The sequence below is a fragment of the Hordeum vulgare genome, chromosome 3H (assembly GCF_904849725.1).
Source record: "Hordeum vulgare subsp. vulgare chromosome 3H, MorexV3_pseudomolecules_assembly, whole genome shotgun sequence".
Taxonomy (NCBI): domain Eukaryota; kingdom Viridiplantae; phylum Streptophyta; class Magnoliopsida; order Poales; family Poaceae; genus Hordeum; species Hordeum vulgare.
In genome coordinates, this window is record NC_058520.1 from 568,454,299 (window position 1) to 568,464,514 (window position 10,216).

Here is a 10,216-nt window from a genome sequence, read left to right on the forward strand (position 1 = left end):
ATGTGTGTAGAGAGGGTGATTGATCCAAGAGAGAGTCTGTGGCGACTTACTATGGGCTCGCATTTGCATGTGATGTTGTTTCGGCTACATGTTGACGAATCACTTCGACCCTAGAAACCCCTTGATTAGTACGTATATGACGACCACGACGCCATACTTGGCGGAGACACAAAATCTTTTTCCTCATTCTTCTTTTGCATCTATCAATCGTGCAATTTGTTTTCGTGGTGGAAAAAATACGCTAGGATCTGAACCTCGATCTGAATCGAAGGTGATTAGAACGAGAAAAACATAACATTGCTCTAGGAGGGGGTAGTGCATGCATATCAGATGTACTCGATGACGATCGTGGTGTAATGTTCACCAGCTGATCCATCTTTGCATGACCATGGTGGCTTGCATGCCGAGGGCCACCCTGAACCGTGTCATGGTGTGGCCGCTCCTCTTGATACCCCACACCCTCATCGCTATCGGCCTCGCTCGGTTGGCTGACTTGCCCAACACCCAAAGTTAGCCACTACATCATCTGTGGCTAAGCAAAGAGGGACAAGAGGTTAATATGCGTATCTTCGCAGCGCTGTCGTCTAGGAGAAATCGGGGTAGGAGAACCGCGGGCGATAGGAATCCAGCGACTCTGGTGACCAGTGCGACCAAACTCGGCCATGACGAAGCCGCGAGGAGGTGCATGTCCCTGAAAGGAAATAGACTGAGCGAGTATTTGCGATGGCAACGGCAGCGTCGTCCCACGAAGATCCCCCGATGGCGGTGTCAGCGGCAGCATCGTCCCAAGAAGATCCCACAATGGCAGCGGTGACGACGTCGTCCCCACGAAGACCCCGCGATGGCAGCGACTACATGCTTCACGATCACGATAGGAAATAGATCAAGGGAGTCACGTTGTATGTTTTTGTGTGTGCGAGAGGTGAGGTAAAAAAACGTAGTAGGAGCTGGTGGTGAAAGATGAGGCAAAAATAAACCATACGGAAATAAACCGATGAGACGATACTATCAACTCATCATTTGGAAGTAGAGATTCGGTGATTTATGTAAATAATTAATGTGATTGAACGAGTTATGGTAAAGTTAATTAATTAAGATTTTGTTATTTAATAATAGATTGTCATTTAATAATAGAGATTTGTTTGTTAGAAAGGATCCATGTGTTAGGAAAGTTAGGATTCAAACATAATTGAATTTCATTGTTTGGTAACGTATTATTAGTTCCTGACATTTGGAACATGGCTGGTTAGGAAATCTTGGAAAGATTAGGAAAGTTTTATTGGAAGGTGAAAAAACCAATGTGAAGAGGTGGTGGTGGGAGGTGCGATAAAAAAAAGGACAAAAGAACCATGGACTCTATTAAACAACTGAGCAATTAGGAGTAGAGATATGGAAGGAGGGACAAAAAACCAGACGAAAAAAATTGAGGAAGGTTGGAGGAGAAAGAGAAAAAAATTGGAACGAAATGTTAATTAATGTAATTTGGTTATGTATGGTAATATTAGTTAATGTGATTGAGTGATTTATGGTAAGGTTAATTAATTCAGATTTGGTCTTTGCAGATTCATTATAAATTAATCTTGATTGAGTTTTTCACATAAATACATTACTAAATATAAGCTGATGGGAGGAGGGACAAAAAAACCGAACGAAAAAAAGTCATATGAAGGTGGGAGGGAAAACAAAAAAAAACATTGGTAAAGAAGCTACCAACTCCCTCTTTAGGCGTAGAGATATCATCTTTGCATGTTTATGTTGATTACCTTCTTGATTTGGGTGAAGTCGACCATCCAACCTATGCCAACTTTGGATGGAAGGTTATTACTGTTGGCTAACTGTGCGGTTGTGGAGTTGGGTGACGTGACAGGCCCCTTCTTCCTTCTTAGGGGATAGTTGCAACACGGGGTAAAAACGTAGATCACTTTGGCTGCATCCACATGAACCTATTTCCTCTTAATCGTCGTTTGATAACCGAAGTGGGAAAGAATGGTGGTGGCATATGGGATACCGACATACCACGAATATGCACGTATCTGTACCGGCTCCGTCCACAAAGATAAACATGTAAAGTGGCTTAGGAATTCGAAGTAAGATTGTGTTTAGCCACCACCTTAGATGCATGCTAGTGGGGATTCCAGGCACCTAGGAACACTTTAAGTCATTTGTCTTAAGTCCATTTACATTACTCGTTATCTATTTCAGTTGATTTATTTACCTTTACACTTGCAACTTTATTATTATTCTTACTACCGTTTTGGATCACTTATAATTTCTAGGCACATTATTTGTACCTTGCAAAGGACCAAAGATTGATTCATGTGCTCTATGTCGGATCGATACTCTTAATTCAAAACGGTTACAACTTAACCCTCTGCACTTGCAGGCCATCATTCGGTTGTACCGGTTTATGTAAATAAACCAGAACAATTGCATACCCGGTGTCCGATACCGCACCCAAGACTAGAGTGGAACTACCCTACTCGTTGTGGTTGGGCGGTACATGTGTCCGTACAACCGCGGGTATTTAGTCTCAGATGGCCACTAAGTGTGGAGCGGTACAACCGCTCCTGACCCTGATACTATTGCAGCGTCAAGTCAGCACTAGAACAAACGATGAACACCGCCCTGTATGACCCACATAACCGAAAGATTTACCCTTTTATTGATGCAAGGGGTGGTACATGGGCTGGAACAACCGCCTAGTAATGCTGGGGAAGTGATGAGTCCCAAGCGGTAGAATCACTATGAGCAGTGGTAGAACCGCTCAGCCACCACCTTAGTACCGCCTAACTCGAGGGAATCACACCTCGGGCAGTAGTTGTCCGGAAGAACCGGACATGCGGTACAACCGCCCACTCTAGCCGTACGATCGCTCGGAGCAGAATTTCTGCAGTAGGTTGAATGTGAGTCTCTCTCCTCAAACAAAAGGCAATATGATGGTACAATATGTTGCTATGTACGTGTTTAATTCACCTGTACCTTCTTATATAACCCTTTTAAATAGTATTGATTTTCTACGACCAAAAAGTTAAAATGCGTCAAAAATGCCATCTTCGCTCTTTTCAATAGCTTAGACATAAAGCTAGTCGCAAATTGCATTATGATCAACACTAAAATACCTAAGGCAGAAATTGCGCTATAGAAGACTGTGCGAACTAAATATTTAATATAGTCTATGTATGTATATAAAGACCAAATAGAAACGGTAAAATAAGTTCTTTTATGAAAACTAATAGCAAAAAAAAAATGTCTGTCTTCTCCTGTGTTGACCATAATTTGTCTTTTTTTGTGCGTTTTTTATTAACCCTACTTGCTTCGTACATAGCAAAAAAAAAAACCACTCCTGCTTATATCCGGTCGCGTCCGATAGAAATGCATGTTTTGGATGTCGTTTCCCCCTTATTCAACTTGTGGCCATTTTTTTAACAGAGTAGAGATACAATCGTTCGTATACACGTGCATACACTGACCTCTATAAACGCATATACGTACACCCTATTCCTATAAGCACCTACGAAAGACTAAACCGACATATCATTTTGAGATTTACGAAGTAACCGTAGACGCCTCGTCGTCGAAGGAAACATCTCCTTCCACTAAAAATGTATCATCGAAAATCCTGAAATAAATTCAGAAATAATGCAAACACGAAGACTTGACTCCTGATGGGTCGAACATATCCAGCTTTACTTACGTACGTAATTCATGCCACACAATCCCACACCTCACTATTTATTTACAAAGGGGCTTGTTAATTGTCTGCTCGCTAGCGTGTGGGCCTACTAATTCAAAGGCAAACCCCCATGTAACATAAGCAAAAGCTATTCGACCTCCTTTTATTAATTGGTATAGATAGATAGATAGATAGAGATGTAGAGATAAATAGATAAAGATAGGGATAGATATAGATATAGGTATGATTTGGAAAAAAAAAGATATAGATATAGCAGAAGCGACGCAAAAATCCTCTTTTTTTTAACTCAACGCCAAAATCCTTGTAGAGATAGATATAGATATATAAGTATGATTCAGAAAAGATATAGATATAGTGCGACCCAAAAATCTTTTTCGTGAGAGCCTACATGAATCTCCCGCAATCAACCAAACACACGGCATTACAATCGTGTATGTAAAAGGGAAGGGCAGAATACGATGGGAGGTGGAGACATGTACACATGTTGCTCGCACACAAATACACCCAAAGTCCAGGGTCAACAAGTCTGCCACATTTGGCTGCTTGTCACTTGGTTTCCCTCCCATCCCCCCCTCGTGCTTTAAAACGGCCAAACCCCGTTCCGCCGTAGCGCACACAAACACAACCTCCTTCCCCTCTCTCCACGTAGGCCAAGGGACGAAGCGAAGGGAACGGGCGACGTCGATGGCGGCAGCGAACGGCGGCCAGGGGTTTGAGGTGCCGGAACTGGACATCAAGTTCACCAAGCTCTTCATCAATGGCCAGTTCGTCGACGCAGCTTCAGGTACGCAGAGCTTCCTCTCCTTTTTTTCCCGCGGCGGTCGCGTAGGTGTGGACGAGTCCAGCAGCGCCGCGGCTGCCTCCGCCGGTCGTTGTCTTGGGGTAGAAAAGCGAAAAAATTCTTTCAGCGGCGCTCCGATTACCTCGCCGTCTTACCGGTCCCTCCGATCTGGAGCCCCAACTCCCCTGCATACCAGGGAATAGAGAGAGAGGGAGCGAGGGAGGCGGCAGCTCCGGAGCAGGGGAGGCCACCCGAGTAGAGGAGCGTGTGCGCGCCTGCACCATGGAGGACGGTCGGCGCTAGGGAGTGCATGCGAGCGCGTCCCGCTGCTCGTGGGAGGCGCGAGGCGCCGCCGCTGCTGAGTGCTACCTGCGTGAGACACTGAGGGATGAGAGCGAGGCCGCAGCAGCAGATGGCGATGGCGATGGCGGGATGGTGGTAGACGTGGAGCAGGGCGAGCGGGCGGCAAGCGGGGAGGATGGGCAGCGTGTGGCGGAGGCAGCTCGTAGCAGCGTGGATCTTGGATAGGCAAAACACGTGCGCCCAGCGGAGAGGACCCGACGCGGCAGCGCGAAGACGGCGGAGACCGAGAGCAGAGGGTGCCCGGAGGAGAAGCACCGGCGGCGAGGCCAGGCAGGCCAAGGGGCGGGGACATGACCAACTGCTGACAGTATGATCAACAAAGATTACGACAAATGGATGGATACCAGATTAATCTTGGGATAATCGACAGTGTCCAATCCGACGAGTATCTTTCGTCATGCGCACGCCGGCCCCATCGATGTGGCGAATATCTCTCGTCCGCCGGTCCTAGCTCGTCTTTGTTGCTTGCGCTGTCCTCGAGGTTTTCTTTTGTTGCTTGCGATGTCCTCGAGTCGATCGCTAACAGTTTTGTAACCTTGTTGCTGCTCTGATGGAAATTCTTGATGGTTACACGTACGGGCGTAACTCGAGCCATGTCACCACTTCTTTTTTATAGTGGGAATAAGACTAACTTCACCATCATATCATGGTAAGACCACTAACAAAAATTACGATGCCTCGCGCCCGAAGCATATCCGTGTGGGGCTCGCACACTTTGTCTCTCTCCTCCCACTGCTGGCTATAAGTCATCTTATAGCCTATCTTATAGCTAGCTTGTACAGTAGTTAGTTATAAAAGAGTACTACTTTTATCATATATGGTCTACATTTCATTCTTACAAAGTACCTAAAAGCATGTGCTAAAGCTAGCTCTTCACGAAGAGCCTGTTTTTCTTCTCTCTCATCTTCTCTCTCATTTAAAAAATATAGTATTTTAATCCTTACAGCCTGCCGATTGTACCTTATTGTACTTGCTCGTACATGAAAGCACTGCATTAGGATCACATAATACATGCTGCCCCAAGGTATCTGCATTAAGATTGCCTTACTTTTCTTGACTGTATTTCATTTCATTAGCTGAACCCGTACGCTTATGCATGCAAACAGGCAAGACGTTCGAGACCCGGGACCCACGCACCGGCGAGGTGATCGCCAGGATCGCCGAGGGAGACAAGGCCGACATCGACCTCGCCGTGAAGGCCGCCCGCGACGCCTTCGACAACGGCCCCTGGCCCAGAATGCCCGGCTGCGTACGTGATATGTTCCGGCCCATCGATTGACATTTTGGGCCTATCTACCATAAATTTATAGTCGACTGTTTTCAAAATCGCGGCTTCTTTTCCCGCCGATAACTAACATGGCGCGAGGGCAGGCAAGGGCAAGGATCCTGCACAAGTTCGCCGACCTGGTCGACCAGCACGTGGAGGAGCTGGCGGCGCTGGACACGGTGGACGCCGGCAAGCTGTTCCAGATGGGCAAGCTGGTGGACATCCCCGGAGGCGCCAACCTGCTCCGGTACTACGCCGGTGCCGCCGACAAGATCCACGGCGAGACGCTCAAGATGGCGCGGCCGCTGCACGGGTACACGCTCAAGGAGCCCGTCGGCGTCGTGGGCCACATCGTGCCCTGGAACTACCCCACCACCATGTTCTTCTTCAAGGTCAGCCCCGCGCTCGCCGCCGGGTGCACCATGGTCGTCAAGCCGGCCGAGCAGACGCCCCTCTCCGCGCTCTTCTACGCTCACCTCGCCAAGGAGGCCGGGATCCCCGACGGCGTCCTCAACGTCGTGCCCGGCTTTGGCCCGACGGCCGGTGCGGCCATGGCTTCTCACATGGACATCGACAAGATCAGCTTCACGGGATCCACGGAGGTCGGGCGGCTGGTCATGCAGGCGGCGGCCCTGAGCAACCTCAAGCCCGTCTCGCTGGAGCTGGGGGGCAAGTCCCCGATCATCGTGTTTGACGACGCCGATGTTGACATGGCCGTGAGCCTCGTTAACATGGCCACCTACACCAACAAGGTACGTACTACTGTGCTCTGTTTTATCATCGTGGCTCAGGCAACAGGCTGGATCAAACTCTCATGCATTCGTGGTTTCTGCTACTGTGGCATCGCAGGGCGAGATCTGCGTCGCTGGCACGCGCATATACGTGCAGGAAGGGATCTACGACGCCTTTGTGAACAAGTCAGTGGAGCTTGCCAAGAAATCCGTGGTCGGAGATCCTTTCAACCCGAACGTACATCAAGGTCCTCAGGTATTGATCGAGCTTCTGCTTCCAGCTTCTGTATATGTGCTCTGCAGATTCAGAGATTAAAGCTCTAATTAACGACCACTCATGCACGAATAAATCCAACCAAGGTTGACAAGAATCAATACGAGAAGGTCCTCAAGTACATCGACGTCGGTAAGAGCGAAGGCGCCACCCTACTCACCGGAGGGAAGGCCTGCAGCGACAAGGGTTACTACATCGAGCCCGCCATCTTCACCGACGTCAAGGCATAAACCCTCCCTGCTCCTCACCATCACTGAACATGTTACAAAATAGGGGGATTGCATGCTGAATTGTTACAAAATACGATCCTTTTCACGCAGGATGACATGTCGATTGCGCAAGAGGAAATCTTCGGGCCGGTGATGGCTCTCATGAAATTCAAGTAGGCGTTTACATTTTGTCTGCCTGAACATTTTCAACCTGACAGTTAGACACACGGATGGAACTGAACTGACAGACTGAAACTGCTGGACTTGCACTTCTTTTAATTCAGGACAATGGAGGAGGTGATTCAGAAGGCGAACAGCACCCGCTATGGCCTGGCCGCCGGCGTGGTGACCAAGAACATCGACACCATGAACACCGTGTCGCGGTCGGTCAGGTCCGGGGTCGTCTGGGTTAACTGCTACTTCGCCTTCGACCCGGACGCCCCGTTCGGCGGCTGCAAGATGAGCGGCTTCGGCAAGGACATGGGCACGGATGCCCTCGACAAGTACCTGCACACCAAGACGGTGGTCACTCCACTCTACAACACGCCCTGGTTGTGATCTGGACGGACATCCGATCGAAACGCATGGGGAAAGATTTCCTAGTTATATATAATATTTATACAGCTGGATGCTTTCAGGTTACTTCTGCAGTTGTACTTATTACTTGTGGTCAATCTTTTTCGTGGTATTAATCTTTGCAAGACGAAATACTCCCAAATCCTCTAAATATGCTGGAGTTAGACTAAAGGGACCATACTGCACTCTTTCACCCACACAAACTTGACTTACCATAAATAAAGTTTTCTAAAGCCCCTTTGAGTCTATCTATCATCAAAAAGATTAAAACTAATAAACTCTGAAGGGCGACCGAGCTGGGCCGGCCCATGAACACAGGAGGCCACAGTGTTTTTTCTGTTTGTTTTTTTCTGTTTTCTTTTTAAATTTATGTTTGTATTTTTGTTTATACTTAAAAATATTCTCAATATTTATATGAAAAAAATGTTGAACAAGTTTTTGGAAAATATTGAACAGTATTTCTAAAATACTAAACATGTTTTGAAAATGTTGATGAAGTATTTTGAAAAATGTTGAACAAGTATTTTAGAAAGATTGATCATGTATACAAAAATGTTGAACAAGTATTTTGGAAAGATTGATCATGTATGTAAAAACATTGAATAAGTGTTTGAAAAATATTGAAGCAAATATTTGAGAAATGTTGATCATGTATACAAAAATATTGAACAAGTATTGACAAAGTGTTAGATGTATATTGGAAAAATATTGTTAACGTATACAAAAAAATATAGAATAATAACCAAAAGAACAAAGAAAACCAGAAAAAGAAAATAAACAAAAGAAAAAAGGAATGAAAAAACATAGAAACAAAGTGCAAAAAAGAATAAAAAATGAAGAAGAATAAAAAACTCAAAGAACCGGCTTGATTAGCATCAATTACAACGCCGCACCTACAAGTTCTCACTAACATGGCAGGATCGAACCCTGGTTCTCCCTTTTCCTCAGTACTTTTTCTTACTACTACCTCCGTTTCTAAATATAAGTTTTCTTAAAAATTTCACTAAGGGACTACATATGAAGTAAAATAAATGAATCTACATTCTAAAATATGTTTATATACATTCGTATGTAGTTTTCTAGTAAAATCTTTAAAAAAAACTTATTTTAGAAACGGAAGGAGTATTTACGAGAGGGAACTTGTCGGCCCAATATGAAGCGGGGAGAGGAACTACCCTCAGTGCAACCCCTGGTCTTGCTTAAAGCGAGAAATAGTTGCTGCACAATTGTTACCCCCCACATGCTATTTTGGGCAGACCAATGTGCAGGCAAGCACGCCTTTTTTCATATTGTTATCTTAGTTTTTTTTAGTTGAAAATAATTAAGGATTTCAGGAAAAATGCAAATTTTAACAACAGCTCAAGGAATCATAAAGGAAAAAGTTGGTGATCAACTAACCCATCTTTTCTCTAATGTCTGCCGTGTGACCGTGTCTTATGTCAGCCACACGTCTTCATGGGCTCGTGCACCCCATCTCCATTCCTCCTTATCTCCACGGAATTCTAGCCACATATATTCTTACAATTGGGCACCGGTTTCAAAAGGCAAACCACAACATGCGGTTCGTTATAAACCCATCAGTAAGGAACCGCATGAGGGAGGGCATCGATGACAGCATGATCTTCGCCGACGGTGACCTCTCTGACCATGACGGGCAGCCAAGGCGGTCGGGCCCGAGAGGTTGCCGTCGAAGCCACCCATGTGCCGACAGGGACAAAGCCATGCCGCCTCCCCCACTGTGTGATATTGGTCGTAGGTCCCCGTCACCGGCGAGGAAGTGGGTGCAGGACCAGCACCACAACACCGTCGGGTCGGCTTCGCGCAACGGAAGCGGCTCATGACCGCGAGGCTGTGCTGATGCACGTCGACAAGTTTCTACAACCACGGCGGAGTTGCAAAACACCGACGGCAACGACAATAATGTGTTGCGACATCCTTTTATTGCAGATAAAATAAAAAAATCTGCAACATCATCCATGTTGTAAAAGTTCTTTCTGAAACATCATCGTAGTTGCAAAAAGATAAAGCTGAAAAAAAAAATCCTTTGTTACAAATGTTTCTCCAACATACGTTCTGTTGCAAAGATTTTGGCAACATTGTCTTTGTTGCAATAGTGCGGACAGAGTTGGGTCATTTGATAACGTGGGATATAACGGCTGTCGAGATGGCGGTCGATCGAAGCATATCACAACCTAATCGTAAATTTTAATTAATTCAAAAAACGTCATGATTTTACAAAATGTTCGGGACCTCATAAGATGTTTGTGGATTAAAAAAGTATTCGCATATTAGGAAAATATTCAATACTAAAAAAAATGTCC

The 10,216-nt window shown here is 45.9% G+C and overlaps 1 protein-coding gene across 1 annotated transcript; it reads left to right on the forward strand.

Moving 5' to 3' along the window:
• The first annotated feature begins 4,288 nt into the window (after positions 1-4,288).
• On the forward strand, positions 4,289-8,027 carry LOC123445171 (aldehyde dehydrogenase family 2 member C4-like). Its single transcript, XM_045122119.1, has 7 exons — positions 4,289-4,478; positions 5,945-6,087; positions 6,210-6,857; positions 6,955-7,092; positions 7,197-7,334; positions 7,431-7,492; positions 7,604-8,027. Exons 1-7 carry the CDS (start codon positions 4,379-4,381, stop codon positions 7,875-7,877), a joined length of 1,503 nt encoding a protein of 500 aa, XP_044978054.1. The 5' UTR covers positions 4,289-4,378; the 3' UTR covers positions 7,878-8,027.
• Positions 8,028-10,216: the final 2,189 nt, after the last annotated feature.

Excerpts from the sequence above, each read along its gene's own strand:
- LOC123445171 (XM_045122119.1), top strand. The coding sequence starts at position 4,379 with ATGGCGGCAGCGAACGGCGGCCAGGGGTTTGAGGTGCCGGAACTGGAC. Across the intron at positions 6,088-6,209 it reads GGCCCAGAATGCCCGGCTGC|GCAAGGGCAAGGATCCTGCA; the intron begins GTACGTGATATG and ends GCGCGAGGGCAG. Across the intron at positions 7,493-7,603 it reads ATGGCTCTCATGAAATTCAA|GACAATGGAGGAGGTGATTC; the intron begins GTAGGCGTTTAC and ends CTTTTAATTCAG.